Consider the following 22,683-nt stretch of genomic DNA (forward strand, 5'->3'; position numbering starts at 1 on the left):
CACATCCAAGGTAATGCCAGGCCTCCATTTTGGTCAGCCAGACGGGAGAAATCCCTCCTCATCCCAGAGGGATGAATACACTAGTTATTGTGGTTGTAAAAGCACCGTCTCGAATAGTTTGACCCTCCCGTGCAACTGAATAAGCTCACCAGTAAATTAGAAACAGCTTGGCAGTTGAGGTTACAACTGCGTGACATGTTCACACGCTTGTCAATGTCAGAATCATTGAACACAACTAGGACCCCTGACAGTATGATTTGACAGGCCTTATCAGGGCATTGCTGCCCTCGTGTGGACACCTGCAGTACTTAACTACTGTTCATTTCAAAACAAAAGAATTAAAACAAGGACAGATATTGTCAACACCAACTTTATTTATGACAATGAGGGGGAAGGGATGGTGGGGGAGGTCTACTGAGGCTGCTGCTGCTGATCAGGCATGCTCCTGATGATGTCAGAATCGCCTGAAAGAGAAAAGAATAAACAAGTCGAGGGTCAGCATAGTGCTAATTCCTTGTTCTATGGTTACAACCCTTTTCCTCTACTACTACTAGTAGTCTTTGGTAGCATACACAAAGCCAGTAATAGATTTTGAAGCAAGTTGTTGCAGCTTTATTTTAGCAATATTTAATGATTGAGGGCAGGCTGGTGAGTGTTGTCTAAAGTTAAATGAAATCTCAGCAGTGGGTTTGGACTCACCGGGGTCGATGATGGCAAGTGTGCACACGCGGTAGTATTTGCCGCAGGCGGTGCCAAGCTCGATGTTGTTGCCGCTGTAGTGGTGCACGCCGGTCTTGGCCAGCATAGCGTAGTACTCAATCTCGGACTTCCTGCGCAAGGGCGACAAAATGGTGTCAATGACTGACTTTTACATAATTGATTAAGAGTGAACTGCTGAGCTCATTTGAATACTGTTGCTAGACAAAACAGCAAAAGATCTTTTAGAGGAATTAGACCATATAGCTGTAGCTGTGCGCAGTATTACACAGTCTTAAAAAAACAAGCACTAAGTGTACTTTTCAGTGCATAGATTGTCATGTTGACATTCAAAACACTGGAATCTTATTTTTACTCTGATGCTAACCAAAACAGCAGCAGCCAACAAGGCACTTGGAGTGGGGCAGCTACACGCCTCGTTCATCATTACCTAGCATTTCTCTGCGGCATTTTACATTATATGATGAGCATAAGCATTTCAATAGACTCAAAAGTATATAACATTTTTGAGACATTTGTTTTGGTGGTCCTTGCCTGAGAGCCGGGCAGTTGTTGGCCAGGATGACCAGCTTGGCTTTGCCCTGTCGGATCATCTTCTGGGACTGCTTGTAGCCCAGCACGTACTTGCCACTCTTCATCACCAGCTGGAGTCGGGAGTTGATGGACTCCATCGACTTTTTCTGTATTCGAAAAACACATTTCAAAGTGTCAGTGACAACGTAGCTGGACTGGAATTAGCCACCATGTTAGCATTAGCTTCAATAGACATTTCACAGGCATTCTTCCACTACAGAAGGTGGGTCACATGACACCCTTTCAAAATACATGGCTACAACGTAATCACAAGTTTGGATACATATCTGAATAGTGTGATCATTCGTGTTAGCTTGTTAGCTTAGCAGGCCTCTACTGGCATTCGCCTCCACGTGAAGCGGCCACAGCGCGTGCGGAGAGCAAAAGCTGCTTGCCACTCACCGTCTTCTTTGCGGCCACCATTTTTGCGGTTTCAAGTCCGAACCCGGCCAACCTACGGGCGAGAACGGAACAGTAAGACGTTTCGTTAAGTTCTGTGCGTGTAGACAAAGCAAAAACAGTGACTTTTGGGTGTTTTTATGGGAAAACTGCGAGAGCTTCTTACGGTGAGTTAACTCCAATATGGCCTCGGAGGGAAAGGAAGGACCAGCATGCTTTGCGGCACAGTCTGTAGGCGAGCATGCGCAAAGGGCCTCTGCGCATCCTATAGTGGGTTTCAAACGCTTGTGTATAAGGGTCGTCAATCGTGATTTTTCTTGCTTAATTTCAACTGTAATACTTGGAAAGTTGAATCTCAGAAGCTCTAAACTTAGAATTCCTTACTTAGTGGAGTCCTAATACTGAGTCATAATCAGTGCGGTCACTGTGTCAACTTAATTTGGGCCAAATTTAAACATGTTAAATGTTGAATTGCCAAAATAGAACCAAATTAATGTAAAACGTGCAAAACTATCATAAGTTCATAGAACAAATATTGAACATCTGAGTCGGAAGTTTTGCTGGAGAGTCCACTAAAGAGACTCAGTGAACGTATACCACTGAATCTTCGGCGTCTTACCCAACAGAATCACCTCGGTCAGTCAGCCGATACAACTGAATCAACAACGCAGTCCGCATCATTTGCAGTGATTCCAGTAACTAAGTGAATCAAAACCGAATCTGAGTCTACGGGATTTTCACTGAGTTTGCTAACTTGAGTCAGTGAACCAATAACCGAACATCTGAGCTAGCGTTTTCCTTATGTTCCTTATGTTCCTATCATCACTTCGCCAGAGGAATCAACAGATCTGGGTGACTCATGATTCCCGTTTCAGTGCAAAGGTTTGAATCATTAACTGAGATGATTCAGGAACTGACAAAATTGTGTTGGCTGCTACTTCTTTTTTTTCCAGCAGACTGTTCCGAGAGGTGTCCCGAACAAAAAAGATTCAGATGCTTAATTCAAACTTAATGAACACTGAAACGTTTTTACCAACCACAACTACAGGTAGGGGATCACTCTGTATACTACACATCCCCCCCCCCCCTTTACACACATGCACTCATATCACCACCCAGTGAGGCGGGACAGCCTCTGCACGCAAGCAGCCGCTGACCACTTGAATAATGTATTTTTGTTGCCAGCCTCCTGGAAACAGCCTCAGTTACAGTCAACAACAAATCCGACACTGACTGCACCGGCGTGTCTCTGTAACTCGAGGCCACCACCACCACTGTGGAGGAACCACCGCAAGATGCGTAACGACGCACGACACTAAAGGGACGAGTCCCAAATTCCACACGGTTTCTATCCTTCCCATCCAATCTCTTGTGGACACAACAGGATGGGATGTTCCACAAGCTCACAGACTTCAGCGGTGGACTCGACCAAACCTGGAGTTAAACCAGAGGAGAGCAATGGAACCAGCACCACAGGTATGAATAGTCCTCTAAGAATAAACTCTAAAAGTGATAGTTATTACTTATTATTATTATCAGTTATAGTTGTAATATTTCATGTAATTGAGGCAGGAACACGTAACGTAGCGCATTTTTAAATTGAAAGTACGTCTCAGTGAAGTTGACACTGTAATATCAGTTTGTAATGCTGTATCAATTTTGATACATTGCGAGATCCATATGTTGTTCCTTAAACAGTGTCAATCAGAAGTGTGGATTGTTAATGTTGCAAAGGCAGAATTTTATTGTCATGTTTTAAAAAAAAAAAAAAAGCTCCATCAAAATCAACAAACAGTATCACAGTACAAACAGTATCACGATACGGCGTTTGTGTGGTACACAACTGAGGCAGGAAGATGTCACATGTAACACCCTTTAACTAAAAGTATGTATCAGTGAACCCAAACAATGAAAATGAACAATAATAACATTGATGTATAATTGATATATAATTCTGTATCGATATGATACATGACAATTTTATGATATCGTCCCTTAAAGAGTGTCAATCAAAAGTAGGAAACACCATCTGGACCCCCCGGAGAGTGTTTGTTGGTTTCCTCTTCTGTGTGTCAATCATTAAAGGGACGGCGTCGAGCAAACATGGAAACGCATAGCAACACACAAACACACCCAGAAAGAGTCAAATTAAGGTCATGAGTGTTAACACCTCCCTCAAATAAATGTGACCTCCATTCCTCCAGTAGCGTATGATCATTTAAAGATTGAAAGACAAGTACAAGAATCTTAAAATGAAATCTAGGGAGGCCAGAATTGGAGCTATGGGCGAGCAGCAGCATTTTGGAGCAACTGGAGACGCTTGAGGGACGACCGGCTGACTCCAAAATAACGTGCATTGTACTCAGTACTTGTACTTCTTTTTATTTATTTTTTTGCAACTATCTGCACTTCTACTCAAGTATGGAGTGTGACTAATGATGGATGCCACAATTGCCCAATAGTTTTGTCCACATTTTCATGACGTATTTGGCTTCATTTCCGAACACAGTGAGGGCCAACGGCAACTTGGCCGATGACAGCGAGACCATTCCCGACCAGACGCCGCCGCCCCGGCCGCTGGCAGGCTCATCCGACGTAAAGCCCGTGGATGACACGGCGACGGCAACGGCGCCGCTGCCACCGCCAGCGCAGGAGGAGGAACTGCAGCTGATAGACGCCGACGCAGATGCCGCCGACGCTCCCGCCGAAATTCCGGCAGAGGCGGACGCCAGCCCCGAGAGCGCACCTCCAGAAAACGGTACGTTGAAGTTGGGTCTGTTAGGTTTTGGGGTGGAATTTGAAGATGAGACTCAAAAGCCCTATGAACATTTACAGGTGAACTTCATTTGAACTTCTGTAAACATTTAAATGGTTACAGCAAAACTCAAAACAGGTGTTTGATTTAAAAAGTTGTTGCTACGTGATTTTTTTTTTTCCTTTTAATTGCGTAAAACCTGTTATTTGCAATTGTGAGGAGGGATGCATGTTCATGCGAGTCCAATATCGCAAATATTTTGTAAGTTGTGGAAATCATTTTAAATCTCTTTTAATGTCGTGTCATTCACCCAAATTAGCATCAGCTCAAGCGGAAGCTGCCGATTCGACGGGACCAAAACAAGAAACAACAGAGGAGGCACCAGGTGGGCTCATTTCTTAGTAGGGCTGAACGATTTAAAAAAAACAAAAAAAAAACTAATTGGCATTTCCCCCCCCACTCAACTTGCAGTCCTCTAAGCTTTCATTACTCTGACAAAAATAATGCAAACAAGTTGTAGTCTCTGAAAATTGCATTTGCACAACACAACCGCTCATATTTTTTCCCCCCTCGTTTAGCCTCAAGTGATTGACATCACCCACGAGACTGTACACATACTTTCAAATTGCCAAGATGGAGAAGCTGTGATATCATCACTGTGTGCCTTCCCGCCCGAACACGACAGCACTTACTGATCCGTTTAAGAGAACGTTTTGCATTTACTGCGACTTCACAGCCAAAATGCCAAAAATTATGAATCAGCATTGATGTTATGACCCTGAAAATAAGGAACAAACTTTGTATTTGACTAAAGTGGCCCACTATCTTGGAAGAATAGACACCCCTTGTAAATAAAAGACATCCAACAGAAAACTTTTATGGATTACTGCTACACCCTGCGCCTAATTTAATAGTTTACATTTGTTTTTACATTAAGGCCATTTTCAGGAATACGACAGGTCAAACAACCAGATGTGTTTATTTTATTGAATAATATATGTTGTTCAATGAAATTAAACTTTCAATCAAAAGTAAAACATAAATCAAATGACAGTTAATTCCCATTATTATTATTATTTTTTAAAACTTTCAATGTAAAGTTTCTTGATAGTTATGAGGAATTTTTGCAACCCAGTATTCTAAACAACATAAAGAGTGATCGACAAAGTGTAATAAAATGACCAGAATCAAAACACTTCTTGCCCAGGATCTTTTATTTGAGATTGTTATACAGTTGTGCATCTTTTTAAATGAATGAAAACTACACGATTATTTGTTTTCATCGTGTAACCCACCTAACTTTGTACCACAGTCCAGACAACTTGCAAATTAAGTGCTTTCTTCCATTTACGTGGGGTTTTCTATTCAAAGGCCAGCGGTGAAAGCGGTTTCAAGGAGCTCAGAGACCGATTTAGAAAAATCTCAAGATACCCCGCGTCGGTTGCTAGAAAGTGTTTCTGAAGAAAAAGAGGCGCTATAACTTATTTGGAAGATGGCCGCCTAGTCAGGAGTCTGCGAGAGGACCGACAACCGCCACCGCCTCGATTTCCACCAGGCCACCCTGTAGAGATTAAAAAAAAAAAATCAACCCAAATTGAAATAATGCTCATCATGTACGTCAGTGTAAGTTAAGGTACGACTGTTTCAGTGTCGAGGGGGTTACTCACACGAGGCAGCGCCGCCACTTGGTAGGCAGCTCTGGCAGGGAAGTTGCTGCTGAAAACTGCAGGCAAGACAGCAAAAGTCAATCATTATTGTGATAAATTAGCTAATTCAACGACAAAAAGAACATTTGAACCAGCAAGCAAGGTGCAGGAGACCTGCTAGGATTGTTTTTTCTAAAGGACACGATGGCATAGGCCACTTGTTGCTAGCTCAGTGGGAGCAAACTTAGCTGCCTCAGCGGCCAATGGAAAAAAAAAAAAAAAAAAAAAATCCTAATCTTCTGCGTCGGTGTGCTTTTGCTGGTGTTGAATAGAACCCGGACGCTGGAGAGGAGCCTTAACTTAACATTATGTGCGGCTCTGGTGGAGGTCACGTTACACGGTGACCTCCTGCGTAGCGGTGTCCGCTTACAGCTGCGTAGTGGTCTCACTAGCTTCCGTTTCACCTCTCTGTTATCTTCTATTCATATAATGAGTGAGGGGCCCAAGACGACTGTCAACCGGCACAATGCGCTCGTATAAACGTGCGGTTACAGAGTTGGCGAGATAAATGAAGAACCCCAATCAAGCACCATAAAGTGAAACAACATTGACTTACATGTCTTGTACACTTCGTTGACGCCGTTAAAGTCATTAATGTCCGCCAGCAGGACGGTCGTCTTCACCACTGAAATAGACAAATATTTTTGTTTCATGAGAGAAAAAAGTCATCGTCGTGAGATTTGAGATGTTACCATTGGTGTAGTTGCAGCCGGAAGCTTTTAAGATCTCCCCCATGTTGACCAGAGCCTGAGGAATAACATTTACCACACAATCATGTGCACTTTCACTGAACACAAAGTATGAGTATTTTTTTTTTTTTTTTGCCACGTCTGAGTGTCTATGTGTACGCATAACCTGTTTGGCCTGGGCCTGCACGCCTCCCTGGACCAGCTGACCAGAGGCAACATCCATCCCCAGCTGACCAGAGATGTACAAGGTCCTGTCCACCAGCACTGCTTGGCTGAGCAAAAACAAACAGCAAGACTTACTTACTCAAAACGTACTATCATTATTATAATTATTACTACAATATTATCATTATTATTATTATTATTACCAGCCTCATTCTTTTCAGGCATGCATTTCCCATAATACACCACTATCACTAATCCCTTCAATTTTAAAAGATATCTGCACTACTTTGTGTTGGTATTTTGTTAAAAAAAGAAGATATCTCAATAGAATACATTCAAATTTGATTGTAAGGTCACGAAATCTTCAAGAGAGAAGAATATTTGTGGGAATGGCGACCCCAAGTGGACAATAATGATCCTAAAACGAAGCATTTTGTGCGTCATTGTGCATGGTGAATTGTATATCTGTATAACATGCTGAACTCGTGTTTTTTTCGCTCCATGTCACTTTAGCAACTCTGTTGGCTCTTTATTTTTCTTTTTTTTTCTTCGTTATCATTCTGGTGGCTGTGTCGTGATGTCACACACGGAAGTTCCAGTAGCCGCTGTCCTACACACGAAGTAAACGCAAGTAAGTTGACCAACTACGGTATTAATTCATACTTTAAAACGTGTGTTAGCCTCTGTAATGAACCAAGGAGGTACAGATACCAGCAGTTTAATATTTTATTGGACCTGAACGCAGACTAAAAGGTTAGCGGTATGCTAAATTATCGAATTGTTATTCGATGCTGCCCGGGCAACATGATGCGACATACTTTGCTCTCTAGCGCCCCGGGTGGAAAAAATGCTAATACTAAAAATCTGCTCGCGAGCAAACCCGGATAATAAGTCACTTATTATGTCCTGCTGGTTTGGGGGAGCGTATAAACACCACAAAGTAGTGTAAATTATTTGCTATTGTGGTTAGAATGTTATCTAGTGTAAATAACTGTCCTTTAACCATAACGACGGTCGGTCATCGCCCACATGCGATTGGTCATAACCGCAACTCCCCTTCGGCATGCGTGCTACGTTACAAAATAAAAAGAAAAACAATAATATATAAACTATGTGCAAGTGTGTTTTCCCCCGTATCTTACCTGTATATATCCCGCCTGACCGGAGCTTTATCCGTGTATGTAATCTGCCTGCGAATTGTCGCCATTCTTTACCGTCACCTGCTGCTCTTGCAAGAGTTTGGACTTTGTGACCTTTTCGCGAAGTTTCGCTTTGCAAGGCTTATCGGTTAAGTTGAACGACTGCTAAGACACACCTCTCAATTTATGCATTCCAAACATGATTAATATTTATTTGTTACCTGTAGGGGCCGATGGCAGCCGGTGCTTTCGCGGTGTTAATAATCTTTCGGATGAGAGTGGACATCTTTGTGTTATTCATGGGCTGCTTGTGCGTGGTTATGTGTGCCTGTTAAATTATGGACTTTGCCCCCAAGAGTGTCTGACAGGTTAGCCCGCAGGAAGTGAGGGACCGAGTGTATATTTGGACAACTGCAGAGACGTGAAGGGAGTTGTTTTTTGGGTAGTAGGGTCAACCTCTCAAGTGTTCCACTGCCGAAGGTTTATACAGAACACATGCTTATTAGGCTTCAGCCTCCTGAAAGGGGTATCACTGCACGGTTGCTTCCTAATCATGATAGATGCTTGCTAGGGTTCATCGTAGTTATTGTGCGGCCTTGTAAGAGTGCATCCTTTTTAGGGTATATGCATATATTTGGTTGCATCCTTGCTAGGTTGTTTCCGTGTTAGTGTGTATGTATTAGTTTGTATCCTTACTTAGCATCCTGGTTGGTCCAAACCCAGTTACATCCTTATAAATGTATGTCCTTGCAAGGGTGCTTCCTGATGAGGGTCCATTCTAGTTGAGCTGCATCCTGGTTAGGGTGCCTCCTTGATAGGATGAAGCTGTTGGAACATCTCAAGGATGATCAGATTTGATTTATTTTCAATTAAAAAAAAAAAATCTAAAATATAAAATACAAAACGTTTAATCCAAAAATTTCAAGAGGCTTGGGCACAGTTATTCAAACGCTTAGTGCAAAAAAATGTCCAAAACATGCAAGAGTAGCTTGTTTGCTTGCTTTACATACGTGTAAAGATGCAATCAAAATTATTTCCTTTTTTCTTGTTGCGACATAGTTGCGAAGACTGCACAACATGTCTCCACATCCTGATTGAGTTAACTGATGCTGCATTAGCATGATTCAGAATCAGGACCCTTTTTTAAAAATAATTATTATTGATGTACTGTAGACTTGACTATATAAAGAACGTTGTTCCTGTCTGATAGTATATTGTAGTACTAATTAGTTTTATTAATTTATTTTTTTGTCCTAAAAATGTTCTGCCATGTTTTTTTTTACAAAGAGCCATGCATTGTAAAGTGATATCCCCCCCCCCAAAAAATGGAGGTTCTGTATGAGAATATGCTTCTACAATAAACATTGAGTTATTTTAAGGCTTTTAGTTTGAACACATATTAACCAGAGGTGCCAATAATTATGGATATCATAAATAAAATAAGTAAATAGCATAAATGATTAATATTTATTAATATTACTAATTTATTCAATCAACGTTTCAAATTGTTTTGTTAATAATGTGAACATTATTGTTTTAAGATTGACGATAATATAAAATATATTAACATCTCGAAAGTGCGATGCATTTTAATTCAGGCTATATCTAGGGACTACTAATTAAGTAGGGGTCCTTCGAAAAGATGTAATTGTTTTTGTTCTTACGTTCGAAATTTAAAGCGTATTAACATTAGATAAGATTAAATCTTTAATATTATTTTAAAGTTGATATAATTCCTGTGATCTTTTTAATTTAATGCGGAAGAATGATTTATTCTTTGTTTTTTGTTTTTTAATCAGGCAATATTTAGGCCTTCTACTGTTTCAATCGGGTCCTTTACGTCACCATAATTGTGCTATCTCCTCGCTGGTTTAAGCCTTAAACATGCGATGAGTAGACAAATCACCATCTCAAACAAGCACTTTTTAAAACACACATTTAGGAAGTATTGCGACGAAAACCCCATAATTAATTCTAACCTTGTACACGCTCTTTCAACATGTTGAGCTCCAGCCGCCGTGCCCTTCAGGATCTACTCGGCCAAATGACCATCCGGAGCTTTTCTGTGACTGCTGTCCAGGTCAGTGTCTACTTTATTTCCATCTATTAGGTGAATGTTTCATTACGCTTTGTTTTGCATGTGCTAGATACACCCGCACACACAGGACATGATCGCAGCTATGGCAGGTGCCTTGCTCAAGGCCACGTCAACGGTGCTCTAAAAGCAAACTAGCTTCAATAATAGTGTCCATTTCTTTAATTTTGGTTGGTGGACCTTGAACCTATCACCACTGCTGAGGCCTTATCCTTAGATGGTTTTAGATGACATTTTGCAGTCGTTTTTGGATTGATACAATGAATATATGTTTTCCCAGAGCACGGTGGTGGTGGAGCGCTGGTGGCAGGTGCCCCTGTCCAAAGTGGGCAGCCCCCCAAGATTGCACCCCCGCAGGCACCGCATCTATAAGCTGGTGGAAGACACAAAACATGCTCCCAAGGAAAAGATGGAGCTCATCCTCACACAGAATGTCCCCAGTGAGTCTCACCCTGTGGATTCCATTAAACAACAACGACAACAAAATCTTTATTATATTGGAATGATTTTTTTTAAATAGGTTTGGGTGGTCGAGGAGAAACGGTGTTTGTCAAAAAGTCAGTGGGGCGGAACAAGCTGCTGGCCCAGGGGCTCGCCGCGTATCCGTCTCCAGAGAACAAGCAGATGTTTGCTGAGGAGTTAAGGGTGCGCGCTGGGGGCTTCCTAATAGTGTTATGTTACCATATATGTGATAATTGAACGCTGTCTCTCTTTTTTTATTATGATCAGCTTCTGCGTGAGGGCACCATCGAAGAAAGAGTCCAAACCAGAACTGGACAACTGGTGAGTCAGTATAAAACTACGAGTACAGAATAGAATACAACTATGTCACTGTCAGTGTAATGTTCTAAGATGAGTTTCAAATCATATTAAAGTGTTTTAGTGACAGTTCGTAGTGCACAATTTATTTGTGGTTTAAGCTACTGATAAAGGCAACTACAAACAATTTGGGAGGGGCTGTGACTTGCATTTTTTGTAAGTTGTTAGAATTGCGGAAAGTCTGTAAAACACAGAAAATGGCCAATGTTTTTTTTTTTCCTCCCACCCCTTCATTATTTATATACATGTATACTCAAGATAACAGCTCAAAGTATTTTCAATAATAATAATGATGATGATGCCTTCATTTACCAGACAGTCGAGTACCTGAAGCGCTGCAAGCTGAGAATCAACAAAATGCCCTCGGAAAACTTTAAACTGACTAGTGAGGTCGTGAGGAGGCAGTTACTTAGGCAGGTATGTTACCCCCCCCCCCCCCCCTTTCCTCAAAAGTATAAAAGTTTCCTAACTTTTATACATCGTCTATTTTTGTTTATAAAAAACAGATGTATTGAATATTATCTTTATTCTTAGCTGATTGTGGTGGTGCCTCCTCATGCCTTGAAGCTTCCATTTGAGCCCATCACAGAGTTGGGCGACTACTGGTGTGAAGTAACGGTAAGATTATTATTCTTTTTTTCTTTTTTTTTTTGCGCTGATGAAATAAGAAGTATCCGTGTGCTCTTACAGGTGAACGGAATAGACACGGTCCGCGTCCCCATGTCCGTAGTCCCCTACGAGGACCGGTCGGCCAGTCATCAGCGCCTCTTGAAGGCGCAGAGGCAGCAGGCCGCTGAGAAGGAGATTACGCAACATATGGATGAGGAGGGTGTGACGGAGACAAGTCAAGTCAATGCGACGGAGCCACCAAGTGACAACCAGAAATGGGACTAAAGGACACAAAAAGGACATCCTGTGGATTGTTTAGACATTATTGTAAAGAACACTTGGCTGAGTGAACTATTTTTATGAAAACCACGGTCATGAACGTAACTTTCATTGTATGTCTACGAAGAAACTAAAAATGCAACAACAACAAAAAAGAAATCTGTAATGAATTAAAATAAAAAACGGAAACTGCAAGTTTAAACAGTCGTTTGATAATTGGAGTTCACTTCATTACGCAATACTTTGTGATCTTTTTTTTTCAGTTTGCGCTTGACAAACACTCCATATAAAAAAAAACTAAAGCTAATACTAAAATATAAACTAATATGAATAATTTTCGGGGGGGAAAAAAAACTTACACACTTCAAAAAAATCCCAAACTATGAAAATCCTGCTGTATGTCATTTGCTATTATCTTAACTGAGTAGCTTGTTTGCTTGCTTCTGTACACATTTTGATGTTATCAAAAATGATTTCCTTTTTTTTTTTTCTACTCTCTTTCTTGTGACACACATTGCAATGACTTTGCACAACATGTCTTCACATCCTGAGTTGTGTCAAAGCTGACCGATGCCGCAGTCGCATCGCTCGCAACCAGAGCAGCGGCTCCGTTTTGGGGATTGTTTCAATGTCTTTGAACGCCAGCTCCAAAGATGGACCACATGCCTCACGGTGACGTTAAGATTTCATCCCTCGGTCAGAACTTTCCTGTCACGGTTGTCTCGATTCCGCTGCCGTACATCGTAACCGTCGTCCGTTTTCTTGCAGTGGTTGCCAACGTCATGTGGTGGACGCTGATGATGGCGGCCATCGGTTTGGGTAAGCTCACTTTGCAAACGCTTGTGGACCTCGACTAATTGCCGGCGTTGTCAACAGGCGCCAGTCATCTGAGCCAGTGCCCGGCGCAGTCCATGATCCCAGTCTACCTCGTGGTTCTGGGCGCCTCCAGCCTGCTGGCTCTGACGGTCACCTACTGCCGCTGCGTCTGGAAGGACGGCATAACAGGGATGCTAACCGCCGCCTGCACGGCCCTGCTACACCTCTTCGTGTTCTGCTGGTTCGTCGCAGGTGGCAAAACAATCTCGCGCCGTCCGTCGTTGATAGCGCTTGTCCTTATTTGTCCGACCGTCCGTCGCAGGCTCCGCCTGGGTCTACGGCGCGTATCCTCCCAGCTTCACGCCCGGGGAAGCCAGGTACTGCCACAGGATCACGTACAACTTGGCCTTCGTGGTCACCACGGTGGTGTGGGCCACCGCCTCGCTGTCGATGTGCTGCTGCGCTTGCTTCGTCACGTTCACCTGCTGCACCACGTTCACGGCCAGACGCAGGCTGACGCCCGGCCGCGCCACGTCCTACGGAACCGTTCAGATTTTTGAAGAAGACGGCGCAGCAGGTGGTGTCTGAGCCCGACAAGTGTGGACTTTTTTTTTTTTTTTTTGCGGGGGGCAGGGGGTCATTCCACCCTGACAGTATTTTTGCCTTCAAGTTCGTTGTTTTTAAATAAATTGCCGTACTGTCAATTATGCCATGTTAGTTTCAAACAAGGGTTTAGGTTTTTCGATACATGGGATACGATTCAAGAATGATACATTTTGAAAGTGGAATTACGATTCAATTCGATAAAGCGCAACTGTAGCTTTTGTCATGTTCTCATTTTTATAGGTCAAGTTGTAACAGATCAAATGAGCTTCACGCGTGTTTTCTAAGGACCAGCAATAATTTGGACATTTGTGCACCAACATGTTTATTATAAAATTCCACATCAATGTGTCTCCAGTCAAATGTGAACGTGTACTAGGACCTTTCCTGGGAAGCATGATGGCCTTTCACTAAAGCAAAAGTAACACAAAATGTTTGTTAACATGAGCGGGAATACATACAGTACAAAGGAATACATTTACAACCCGGTGGTATCTAAAACCCACCCACAAATGTCTGGAAAGGGAACTCTGTTTACTTTAAAAAGGAGTCATGATCAAACAAGTGAGGAAAATATGCATTAGTTTGTTTTTTTTTTAATCTACAGGAAGCGCCAGTCTCCTTGTTGCCAGACTCCCACACGGCGTGGCGCTTAGAAACCGTATTTGGCTTGCGTCTGCCGGCGGGTCATCCGGTTTTCCGCCCAGCTGTTCTTCAGCTCCAGCTCACGTTCCTTGGCCTGAGGAGAACACGACTAAATTTAGAGTTCTTTCGGATCAATTTCGAAACTCACTGTCTGCAACTTGTGTGGAAATTGTCACTGTGTATCAAATTATCTGAATGTGTGAAGCCGCAACAGCTATTTGGACAAGGCGACAGCCCGCTTCAGGTAATTTGCAAACAAACGGGATGGATGTTGAATTGGGATGGTGCCCTAATGACCGCACATGTGGGTACATGACGAGATGGTGGCCATTTTGTGATCCTCGACCTCTGACCTGATGCTGTGGCCAGTCTCTTGCCACAAAAGGAAATATTGACCATATATGGCCATGCCGAAGTTTGGGGTGCCTCACCTGGTGGATGAGATATGTAATCTGGTGCTTGCGCCTCTGTTGTCCCGTGGGCATTCCTCCCCGTTTCTGCAGGGGAAAAACAGTGCAGTCAGAAATTGTTCTTGCTGTCCAATCCTTGCAGTGGTTGTGGGTCCTACCTTGCTGAAGGACCCGCGGGTCTGCTTCTCCTCGGACATGCTTTTGGTGATCCACTGTTGGTGGCCGCTCAGCTGGTCGTCGCCCTTAATTTCCAGGAACTTGACTTCCTCTTTGCCACGGTTCCTTTTGCCCTGAAGGCGCATGAACTGCACAGAGGCAATGCTTATCGTCACACTTTGCCATCACCAGCACCCTTTGATGCAGTGAATTCCATTTCCTGTTTTACACTGTCATTTGTAGATTTTTTTTTTTTTTTTTTCAGGAAGAAACATTTCTTACCGCTTCATCATCAAACATGGCCGAGTTACCAGGTTCCTCGTCTTCGGGCAAGCCGGGGCTTGGATCTTGGTAATATGCTTCATTTCTATCGTATCCCTGTTGAATGAGATGATGTCACTGATGTCATCCACGTTTCAGTTGACATCTGTTAAAACTTGATGCCCGCATACCTCAGGGTAAGACTCGGGTCCAGCCATGGGCTGCTGATAGTGAGGATATTGGCCTCCCCACGCGGCAGCTCCCTCGTGCCCTCCGCCAAAGTCAAGGGGGGCGTCCGAGCGACCCAGCTCGTCGCCGGGCGGCGGCGGAGGAAGCGGCGGAGGAAGAGGCGCGGGAAGCGGCTCCACCGCGGCGACGACGCGCTCGGGTTCGTAACTCGGATTGACGGCCGGAGGCGGCGGCTCGGGGCTCTCACCCAATGAAAAGTAATTCTGCGGCGAGATGTCCTCCTCGTGCTCGTCCGTGGCTACGATCTGTCTGGCCAGCTGCCGCGCCGCAGACTTGGCGGCAGCTTTGATGGCGGAGGGGGAGGCGCTGGGGCCCAGCAGGCCTGACGCGGGAGTGCCCGGACCGACTACTTTGGCATCCGGTCGCTTGGTGAGCGTGTGGGGAATTAAAGGTCTGTCGGTCACCTTCACAGTCAGGTTTTTGGGTTGCGGCAGGAGAGAGGACAGACCGCTACCTGCGCCCTACATTTGAGAAAAGCAGGGAAACGGGTGTTTAACACAGACAGAGATGAAGAAATGTTATTCAACATTTCTTCATCATATGCAACTGATCCATTCCTGAGCTATCGACTTCGTGTCCCTTGCAGATGGAAGCCTTGAAAGAAACATCGTCAATCCAGTTTGAACACCCACAATCTATTTAAGGTGTTACTACCTGGGACTGGAGTTTCTTCTTTACTGGTTCGTCGTCATCCGAGTCAGACTAATAACAAAAACAAAAACAATCACAATCTACACTTTCTTGATCATCGTGTATCAGATCGCATCACAACACTCACGTCGTGCTTCTCGATTTGAGGTACGGTAATCCTCACAGGCTCTGTGCGCTTTTTAGGTTTGGGCAAACCTGACAAAAATCTCGTCTTGCCTTGGCGGGGGTCGTCACTCGAGGTCCTGTCCGCCGCAGAAGGCTCTTTGGGGGCTGGCAGGAGGGAGAAGAGATTCCCTGAGCCTTGTTTGCTCGACGTTCCTTCACCGTCGCTGTCATCGCTGCTGCCATAGGCGACTAAAGACATGTTAGCGGACGGTATGAAGTGCGGCTATCCCGCATGGATACCACCACTTTTCCCTCAAATCTTCCCAATCCAGAGCTTCATGGGTGTGAAATAATGCGCGTTTATTGTCGAATCGCAGTAAACCAGAAGCGGACGAAGCGAAGTATGCTAACTCTACTTAGCTTAGGCCGCTAGCCGCAGCTAACAGGAACCAGTGAGCTTGGCCCTTCTGACTTAAATCGTCAGGTTATACTTCATCCTTATTTGAAAATATATTTTGCTTTCACTCAAAATTTGTATTGCGCCAAATAAACGATCGTTCTCATCGCCTACATATACACTGCGCTCGCTTTCTTCGGTTTGTTTATCGGAGATTAGCGCGGATGCCGTTTCTTCTTCCCTATTTGCCATAAATCAAACTTTGGCGCTACTGCTCCTAATGGACAGAGTGCGAATGACTGATAACGTCCCCCCTTAAAAAAATCTCTCTCTCTCTCTCTCTCTCTCTCTCTCTCTCTCTCTCTCTCTCTCTCTCTCTCTCTCTCTCTCTATATATATATATATATATATATATATATATATATATATATATATATATATATAAAACACGAACAAAGACTCATTTGCAGACCCCAAAACAACCTAATTGGGAAACAATCACATATATTTTGCAGGTTTGCAATGACAAATAAATGGGCAAACAAAATCTATTAAAATAAGGAAACAAAATAAAAACAATATAACAAAGTAAAATGAAAATATGGTAGCAAGTATAAGGGATATTTGTATGCATCAAAAACAATGTGCGTAATTTTCTAGTTGCAAGAGCACTGTTAAAGTGACAATGCATAATAATCAGATTAAAACTAAACTATATATTTACGTTGTTTTTGGTGCCTGCTTTTTTCCCAAATATATTAGTGTGTGTTTTAATGTGTATACGTGAACCAGTAACGTTGTGCACTTTGTCAGTTGTCGCTTTGTGAAGTTCAGTCCCTTGACATGCATTACTTTACGTGGCGATTTAGACACATTCAAAATGGCTAACGCAATTACGTATTCCAGCAACGAGCCAATCTTCTCAGTGTGGATCTGGTAGCAATGGTACGCATGCGTAAAGTTGCGCTCACCTCAAAGGAACGTGCCTCGTGATTGGTCAATAAAACACGATTCGCTAGTGGCCCTCGATGGCCAGTAGCTGCTATCTTTTTTTTGGGGCAACAACAACGACGACAATGTTCATTCGGTGATCATAGAAGAAAACAAATCACTGAAACTGAACATTATTCCGTCAACTTTTTGTATCACTTGACATTCGAAAGCATGGAACAGTCTGCTCCCAAAAGGTTTGTGAACGTCTGACGGCTGTTTGGAATTTAAAGCTTTTTGACTTGCTAGCTGAAGATGTAGCTAATGCTAAGGTAGCCGGTGATGCTAATTATAGTTAGCTTTGTCGGTCTTTTCAACACTTTTGACAGTTATTACGACAAATAACTACAAATGATGTTTAATCTTATCTTGTCACTTAATGACTTATTCATTTAACTTATCTTTGTGATACAAACTAATTCCCGTAGAAAGTGGAACCAAAGCTTCGATATGTTATCAGTGACTCATCGTGATTAAATAAAAACATGGATTACTGTATTTTGCCTTTTTAGTCATATTGTTTTTCAATATTTTTTCCCAAACAGTAAGCTGAAAAAGCTGAGTGAAGACAGCTTGACCAAACAACCAGAGGAAGTGTTTGATGTCCTGGAAAAACTTGGTGAAGGGTGAGCAACTTTTTTTTTTGTTAACTTCCCCTTATGACAGGTTATTGCGGAAAATACATTTTTAATGTTGGCCTATAAATGGTTGAATGCCTGTCCACATATCAATCGTTCACCAGTATTAATTTCTGAGAATAGTTTTTAAAATGATCAGAGTTTTCATGGTTATTAATTTTGGAGGTGACCAAATTGTGAAAACAATGCATAATGTGCCTCGTTTAAAACATGTGAACTCTCTACATTTTATGTTTTTGGTGTGTGTGTGTTTAGGTCTTATGGCAGTGTGTTCAAAGCCATCCACAAGGAGTCGGGACAGGTTGTGGCCATCAAGCAGGTTCCCGTGGAGTCTGACCTGCAAGAGATTATCAAGGAGATTTCCATCATGCAGCAGTGTGACAGGTGAAACAAACAAAGCAAAACAACATTTGCAGTTTGTCCATGAGCAAAGTAGCTAATCTGGTGTCTTTCCTCAAAGTCCCTACGTAGTGAAGTACTATGGCAGCTACTTCAAGAACACAGACCTGTGGATCGTCATGGAGTACTGCGGGGCGGGTTCCGTCTCTGACATAATCAGGCTGCGCAACAAAACGGTGAGTCCCGTCCTCACAACCATCAAATGTACGCTCTCTGTTGCTATAAGAAATACAATATGTGAAGATTTATGATTGAGCTAAATAAATACCCTAATATACACTGCCTTATGTCACTTTTTGCTGTGTTTTCTTCTTTCAAAATGTGCATAGAAAACCAAACATACACCAAAAATTAGTGTTAGTCCATGCGGAAAAATAATCTCTACAAATCTTCGTGGCAGAGATTATGCTTTGACCTTTTTTTGTAATCCAATTATTTGAGTCATTTGATTAATCGTTGCAGCCCTAATTTCATTGATTGCTATTTCAGCTAACAGAGGATGAGATCGCCACTATCTTAAAGTCTACGCTCAAGGGTCTGGAATACCTCCACTTCATGAGGAAGATTCACCGAGACATTAAGGCCGGCAACATTCTGCTCAACACGGAGGGACACGCCAAGCTGGCCGACTTTGGAGTGGCAGGACAGCTAACGGTAATCGCTCCAAGATGCTCAAAACAAACAGGACGTATTACACAGTGAACTAGCAATGGACCGATACCGATCCCACAATCGTTGCCGATGCTGTACCTCTTCACGCTGTTTTGGTTAAAACACTCCCAATACTACGACACCCGATACCGGTCTGTCATATACGATACTATTTTGTCGTCTAATGTGAGTAAAGTCACGAATTTCCCTCAAAAGGACACCATGGCAAAGAGGAACACTGTGATCGGAACGCCATTCTGGATGGCCCCGGAAGTGATCCAGGAGATTGGCTACAACTGCGTGGCCGACATCTGGTCACTGGGCATCACGTCCATCGAGATGGCCGAGGGCAAGCCCCCCTACGCCGACATTCACCCCATGAGAGTGAGTGTGTATCATCTGGCAGACGTGGCAACGCCTTATTTGTAATCCTCTTTGGCGTGTCTCGTCGCTTTAGGCCATCTTCATGATCCCCACCAACCCTCCGCCCACCTTCCGGAAACCCGAGCTGTGGTCGGACGACTTCACGGACTTTGTCAAGAAGTGTCTGGTGAAGAATCCAGAGCAGAGAGCCACTGCCACACAACTCCTACAGGTTCATTACAAGCATTTCCATATTGATTCTCAAAATAAAACCATTCACCAGAAGAAGACTGATTTTACTAATTTATGGATTCCGTTTATTGATAGTAGTGACGATCGAAGTGTTTTGATTGCTTGCCGTTAGTAACTCCAGAAGCAGCGGGCGAGGTATGTTGGCGTTAAATCTATGAAACAAAGTGGGGCCGAAACCTAGTTGCAAGCTTGAGAGTCTATGAAGATTGTGTTTGGCTAACGGAAAAAACATCTTGTATCTTCCAAGCGCATGGCAAGAGCCTTGACCAAGATTTTTTTCATCGCTATTCAAAAGGCAGATAAGTCGGTATGGGCCACATTCAGTATTTTTTCTGCTTTTAGCAAAAGGATAATTGATGCTTCAGTCAGCGTCGGTGGATGTGACCCAAGGGGGTAAAATTGGGGATCATATGACTTCAAAAAAGCTCAATTGGGAACCATCAGGGCCAGAGGTTTTGCGATGTTGTAACGCAATTATTGCTGATTTTACTCATTGGAACCGCACATTTCCAGCATCCGTTCATCAGCCAGGCCAAGCCGGTCTCCATCTTGAGGGACCTGATCACAGAGGCCATGGAAATGAAGGCCAAGAGGCAGCAGGAGCAGCAAAGGGAGCTCGAGGAAGACGACGACAACTCTGTCAGTTCGACGCGACCGACTTTTGCCCGCATATTAAAAAGACACAAAACGGCAGACTGATTGTTTTGCGTCCTCTCAGGAGGAGGAGACCGAAGTGGACTCCCACACCATGGTGAAGTCCGGCTCGGAGGGCGCCGGCACCATGCGCGCTACCGGAACCATGAGCGACGGGGCGCAGACCATGATCGAGCACGGCAACACCATGCTGGAGTCCGACCTGGGCACCATGGTCATCAACAGCGACGAGGAGGAGGAAGAAGAGGAGCAGGGGTCCATGAGGAGCGAGTAGCTTTCCACCCCAGCCCGTTTGGGCGGCGGACTCAAAACAGAGCGTAACTCGGTCCTATCTCCTCGTTCCCCCGCCAGGGCACGCCACCCCTCAGCAGCCCATGCGACCGTCCTTCATGGACTACTTTGACAAGCAGGACTCCAACAAGGCGGCCCAGCAGCATCACCAGCATCAACATCAGCAGCACCAGCAGGAGAATTACAACCACAACCAGCCTCAGGAGCAGCCCGGCTACCACATCCAGTCCAAGAACATCTTCCCCGATAACTGGAAGGTGCCCCAGGACGGAGACTTTGACTTTGTGAGTAAACACACCGGGGCTGGGCCATTTTGGAGCAAAAAAAAAAAAAAAATAATCATGATTATTTTGATATGGAAATTGACTTCAAAAGTTGGTATTTAAGCTAGCATCATAAAACTCATACCATCATTGCCTCATCCCCGTTCATCCCTGCACGTTGACCACGCAACAAATTGAACTCGCCAGTCAAGGCAGCGCCGCACTTTTGATTGACGCTCTTGTTGTTGTTGGCTCAGTTAAAGAATCTGGACTTTGAGGAACTTCAGATGCGCCTGAGTGCCCTGGACCCCATGATGGAGCGTGAGATTGAGGAGCTACGCCAGCGCTACACAGCCAAGCGCCAGCCCATCCTGGACGCCATGGACGCCAAGAAACGAAGGCAGCAGAATTTTTAAGGCCAGTGACACACGCACACACTCTTTAGTGTAAATATGAGACGTCGTATAGTTTGGGGAGGAAGCAACGCTCGTGACCAAAGACAATCAGAAATTGTGTTGCCTTAAACGAGGGAGGCGGCAAGCTTTTTCCTCTCAGTGGTCTGAAAAATGTCCGCCGAAATTGATGAAGGCCACACACGTTGTTTTTTTTTGTTTGTTTGTTTGTTTTTTTGTTATAATGATGATCTTCGGTCTCAGTGCCTCAGAAAAGATTAATCACACAAGCCTCATTCACATAGCGATACCACAAAATGGCGGTCGTGGTCGTAAAGGTGAACGTTAACAAACACACTTGAGAGCCCTGTTACACTATTTAAACTACCGTCAAACTACATTCGTATAACTTGTGTCCAGACTTGTTTTGAATTGTTTTTTTTGTTTTTTTGGAGGGATTTCGGGACCAGACCTGACACTTTTATTTTTTTATTTATTGTTTCACTTGTTTCTGTTAGTGGCACTGGTTTAAATTTAGAAGCTAGTTGGCTGTTTCTATTTGTAACCTTGTTTTTCTGACGTATTTTTTTGTCTGTGTATGAAAGGCCAGGTTTATAAAAAGTGTACAGGACCGTGTGAGAAAAGCAGGTTGTATTATCATGTATTGTTGACCTAAAATCACTTTTTTTCCATTTCATTTCACCACTAAATCATGATGATACAGATCTTCGTCTGAAGCGGTTAATTTATTACTTTTTTTTGTTTTTAATAATTTTTTTGTATAAAGTGCATGATATAATAAAAGTTACTTTTAGTTAACCACAATTGCATTGGATTGTTTTCATTTGTGTTTGAGGCAGGACACATTTTGGGCTGTGAACGTTTGGAGGACCTCAGCAACTTTTTCTATTAGGATCGGATGCCGAGCCCCATTTTAAGGCACACGAAAATTTGTATGTATTTTTTAATTTTTATAGTTCATGTGAACATTTTTAAAACTTTTTCCATGCACAATATATATATATTTTAAATCCTTATTAAATTTTAAATACATTTTTAAATTATTTACTTAATTAGTTTTAATACGTCCACGTGATTTAAAAAAAATTAAATAAAATTTACTACATTTGTTTATTTCAAGTGCACATTTCATTTCTATTTAAAAAAAGAAAACATTTTTTACTACATTTATTTCACGTGCACATTTAATTTCGTTTGATCTATTTAAAAAAACAAAAATCTTTGCTTTTTTTTTTTTCAAAAATGTTTCCCATTTTGGTGCTTCTGCCTGGCTGGCTCTTCTGTCCTCCGAGTGCGCAGCCTCTCGTCCTCTTTTATTTATTTTTGAAAGCCTAACTTCAAACAAATGCAGCCGTGCAAGATGGATGATTTTACGGTGCCAAAGGAAAAGACTGCGGCGGGATGGCGGCTGTAATTGCACATAGTCTGCCTTTAACGGGCCTGTCTGTGATTATGGGATGCCTCGGCCAATTCTAGCATGGCGGCAGAAAATGGGGGGGGGGGGGGGGGGGGGGAGTTGCCGAGGCTGAAC

General features: G+C 43.2%; 7 protein-coding genes across 13 annotated transcripts; 4 read left to right on the plus strand and 3 right to left on the minus strand.

Annotated features, from left to right (window-relative positions):
* Window positions 1-354: 354 nt before the first annotated feature.
* On the minus strand, window positions 355-1,943 carry rpl30 (ribosomal protein L30). Its single transcript, XM_086015093.1, has 5 exons — window positions 1,856-1,943; window positions 1,693-1,744; window positions 1,252-1,397; window positions 700-830; window positions 355-464 (listed from the first exon to the last, which is right to left on the minus strand). The coding sequence occupies exons 1-5, from the start codon at window positions 1,930-1,932 to the stop codon at window positions 412-414; spliced, it is 459 nt and encodes a 152-aa protein (XP_085871219.1). The 5' UTR covers window positions 1,933-1,943; the 3' UTR covers window positions 355-411.
* Window positions 1,944-2,519: 576 nt separating this feature from the next.
* On the plus strand, window positions 2,520-5,441 carry LOC147132035 (uncharacterized). 3 transcript variants are annotated; one of them, XM_086015097.1, is made up of 6 exons: window positions 2,520-2,571; window positions 2,646-2,737; window positions 2,875-3,165; window positions 4,199-4,447; window positions 4,764-4,829; window positions 5,023-5,441. In XM_086015097.1, the coding sequence occupies exons 3-6, from the start codon at window positions 3,075-3,077 to the stop codon at window positions 5,034-5,036; spliced, it is 420 nt and encodes a 139-aa protein (XP_085871223.1). In that variant the 5' UTR covers window positions 2,520-2,571; window positions 2,646-2,737; window positions 2,875-3,074; the 3' UTR covers window positions 5,037-5,441. The 3 variants fall into 3 exon arrangements, with proteins under 3 accessions (XP_085871223.1, XP_085871224.1, XP_085871225.1); XM_086015098.1 differs by having other exon boundaries at window positions 2,546-2,737; XM_086015099.1 differs by lacking the exons at window positions 2,520-2,571; window positions 2,646-2,737; window positions 2,875-3,165 and adding an exon at window positions 4,009-4,108.
* Window positions 5,442-5,640: 199 nt separating this feature from the next.
* On the minus strand, window positions 5,641-8,496 carry rida (reactive intermediate imine deaminase A). 2 transcript variants are annotated; one of them, XM_086015095.1, is made up of 6 exons: window positions 8,365-8,496; window positions 7,006-7,111; window positions 6,843-6,897; window positions 6,707-6,775; window positions 6,112-6,167; window positions 5,641-6,005 (listed from the first exon to the last, which is right to left on the minus strand). In XM_086015095.1, exons 1-6 carry the CDS (start codon window positions 8,442-8,444, stop codon window positions 5,949-5,951), a joined length of 423 nt encoding a protein of 140 aa, XP_085871221.1. In that variant the 5' UTR covers window positions 8,445-8,496; the 3' UTR covers window positions 5,641-5,948. The 2 variants fall into 2 exon arrangements, with proteins under 2 accessions (XP_085871221.1, XP_085871222.1); XM_086015096.1 differs by lacking the exon at window positions 8,365-8,496 and adding an exon at window positions 8,147-8,308.
* Window positions 8,497-9,783: 1,287 nt separating this feature from the next.
* On the plus strand, window positions 9,784-12,147 carry mrpl9 (mitochondrial ribosomal protein L9). The gene is made up of 7 exons (XM_086015073.1): window positions 9,784-10,223; window positions 10,519-10,678; window positions 10,759-10,883; window positions 10,968-11,021; window positions 11,373-11,474; window positions 11,592-11,675; window positions 11,748-12,147. Exons 1-7 carry the CDS (start codon window positions 10,143-10,145, stop codon window positions 11,949-11,951), a joined length of 810 nt encoding a protein of 269 aa, XP_085871199.1. The 5' UTR covers window positions 9,784-10,142; the 3' UTR covers window positions 11,952-12,147.
* A 148-nt stretch (window positions 12,148-12,295) lies between these two features.
* Window positions 12,296-13,721, plus strand: LOC147132038 (transmembrane protein 272-like). Of its 4 annotated transcripts, none has more exons than XM_086015090.1 (4): window positions 12,296-12,641; window positions 12,714-12,764; window positions 12,822-13,013; window positions 13,084-13,721. In XM_086015090.1, the coding sequence occupies exons 1-4, from the start codon at window positions 12,599-12,601 to the stop codon at window positions 13,347-13,349; spliced, it is 552 nt and encodes a 183-aa protein (XP_085871216.1). In that variant the 5' UTR covers window positions 12,296-12,598; the 3' UTR covers window positions 13,350-13,721. The 4 variants fall into 4 exon arrangements, with proteins under 4 accessions (XP_085871216.1, XP_085871218.1, XP_085871217.1 ...); XM_086015092.1 differs by having other exon boundaries at window positions 12,822-13,002; XM_086015091.1 differs by having other exon boundaries at window positions 12,296-12,617.
* prcc (proline rich mitotic checkpoint control factor) lies at window positions 13,673-16,532 on the minus strand. Its single transcript, XM_086015047.1, has 7 exons — window positions 15,864-16,532; window positions 15,740-15,787; window positions 15,028-15,546; window positions 14,858-14,953; window positions 14,578-14,724; window positions 14,441-14,506; window positions 13,673-14,103 (listed from the first exon to the last, which is right to left on the minus strand). Exons 1-7 carry the CDS (start codon window positions 16,098-16,100, stop codon window positions 14,017-14,019), a joined length of 1,200 nt encoding a protein of 399 aa, XP_085871173.1. The 5' UTR covers window positions 16,101-16,532; the 3' UTR covers window positions 13,673-14,016.
* A 718-nt stretch (window positions 16,533-17,250) lies between these two features.
* On the plus strand, window positions 17,251-21,956 carry stk3 (serine/threonine kinase 3 (STE20 homolog, yeast)). The gene is made up of 11 exons (XM_086015017.1): window positions 17,251-17,425; window positions 17,774-17,854; window positions 18,122-18,250; window positions 18,327-18,441; window positions 18,755-18,919; window positions 19,133-19,300; window positions 19,374-19,511; window positions 20,045-20,170; window positions 20,250-20,451; window positions 20,537-20,760; window positions 20,997-21,956. Exons 1-11 carry the CDS (start codon window positions 17,403-17,405, stop codon window positions 21,153-21,155), a joined length of 1,530 nt encoding a protein of 509 aa, XP_085871143.1. The 5' UTR covers window positions 17,251-17,402; the 3' UTR covers window positions 21,156-21,956.
* Window positions 21,957-22,683: the final 727 nt, after the last annotated feature.

This window comes from Filicampus tigris, chromosome 18 (genome assembly GCF_054856515.1).
Source record: "Filicampus tigris isolate MCC_2025a chromosome 18, RoL_Ftig_1.0, whole genome shotgun sequence".
Lineage (NCBI taxonomy): Eukaryota > Metazoa > Chordata > Actinopteri > Syngnathiformes > Syngnathidae > Filicampus > Filicampus tigris.

Excerpts from the sequence above, each read along its gene's own strand:
- rpl30 (XM_086015093.1), bottom strand. The coding sequence starts at position 1,932 with ATGCTCGCCTACAGACTGTGCCGCAAAGCATGCTGGTCCTTCCTTTCC. Across the intron at positions 1,745-1,855 it reads CATATTGGAGTTAACTCACC|GTTGGCCGGGTTCGGACTTG; the intron begins GTAAGAAGCTCT and ends TCTCGCCCGTAG. Across the intron at positions 1,398-1,692 it reads TGGTGGCCGCAAAGAAGACG|AAAAAGTCGATGGAGTCCAT; the intron begins GTGAGTGGCAAG and ends TTTCGAATACAG.
- LOC147132035 (XM_086015097.1), top strand. The coding sequence starts at position 3,075 with ATGGGATGTTCCACAAGCTCACAGACTTCAGCGGTGGACTCGACCAAA. Across the intron at positions 3,166-4,198 it reads CAATGGAACCAGCACCACAG|TGAGGGCCAACGGCAACTTG; the intron begins GTATGAATAGTC and ends TTCCGAACACAG. Across the intron at positions 4,448-4,763 it reads GAGCGCACCTCCAGAAAACG|CATCAGCTCAAGCGGAAGCT; the intron begins GTACGTTGAAGT and ends CACCCAAATTAG.
- rida (XM_086015095.1), bottom strand. The coding sequence starts at position 8,444 with ATGAATAACACAAAGATGTCCACTCTCATCCGAAAGATTATTAACACC. Across the intron at positions 7,112-8,364 it reads GCTGCCATCGGCCCCTACAG|CCAAGCAGTGCTGGTGGACA; the intron begins GTAACAAATAAA and ends GTTTTTGCTCAG. Across the intron at positions 6,898-7,005 it reads TGCAGGCCCAGGCCAAACAG|GCTCTGGTCAACATGGGGGA; the intron begins GTTATGCGTACA and ends GTTATTCCTCAG.
- mrpl9 (XM_086015073.1), top strand. The coding sequence starts at position 10,143 with ATGTTGAGCTCCAGCCGCCGTGCCCTTCAGGATCTACTCGGCCAAATG. Across the intron at positions 10,884-10,967 it reads TGTTTGCTGAGGAGTTAAGG|CTTCTGCGTGAGGGCACCAT; the intron begins GTGCGCGCTGGG and ends TATTATGATCAG. Across the intron at positions 11,676-11,747 it reads ACTACTGGTGTGAAGTAACG|GTGAACGGAATAGACACGGT; the intron begins GTAAGATTATTA and ends GTGCTCTTACAG.
- LOC147132038 (XM_086015089.1), top strand. The coding sequence starts at position 12,599 with ATGGACCACATGCCTCACGGTGACGTTAAGATTTCATCCCTCGGTCAG. Across the intron at positions 12,765-12,821 it reads GATGGCGGCCATCGGTTTGG|GCGCCAGTCATCTGAGCCAG; the intron begins GTAAGCTCACTT and ends CGTTGTCAACAG. Across the intron at positions 13,014-13,083 it reads GTTCTGCTGGTTCGTCGCAG|GCTCCGCCTGGGTCTACGGC; the intron begins GTGGCAAAACAA and ends CGTCCGTCGCAG.
- prcc (XM_086015047.1), bottom strand. The coding sequence starts at position 16,100 with ATGTCTTTAGTCGCCTATGGCAGCAGCGATGACAGCGACGGTGAAGGA. Across the intron at positions 14,725-14,857 it reads CCATGTTTGATGATGAAGCG|TTCATGCGCCTTCAGGGCAA; the intron begins GTAAGAAATGTT and ends GCCTCTGTGCAG. Across the intron at positions 14,104-14,440 it reads TTACATATCTCATCCACCAG|GCCAAGGAACGTGAGCTGGA; the intron begins GTGAGGCACCCC and ends TGTTCTCCTCAG.
- stk3 (XM_086015017.1), top strand. The coding sequence starts at position 17,403 with ATGGAACAGTCTGCTCCCAAAAG. Across the intron at positions 17,426-17,773 it reads GAACAGTCTGCTCCCAAAAG|TAAGCTGAAAAAGCTGAGTG; the intron begins GTTTGTGAACGT and ends TTTCCCAAACAG. Across the intron at positions 18,251-18,326 it reads ATCATGCAGCAGTGTGACAG|TCCCTACGTAGTGAAGTACT; the intron begins GTGAAACAAACA and ends CTTTCCTCAAAG.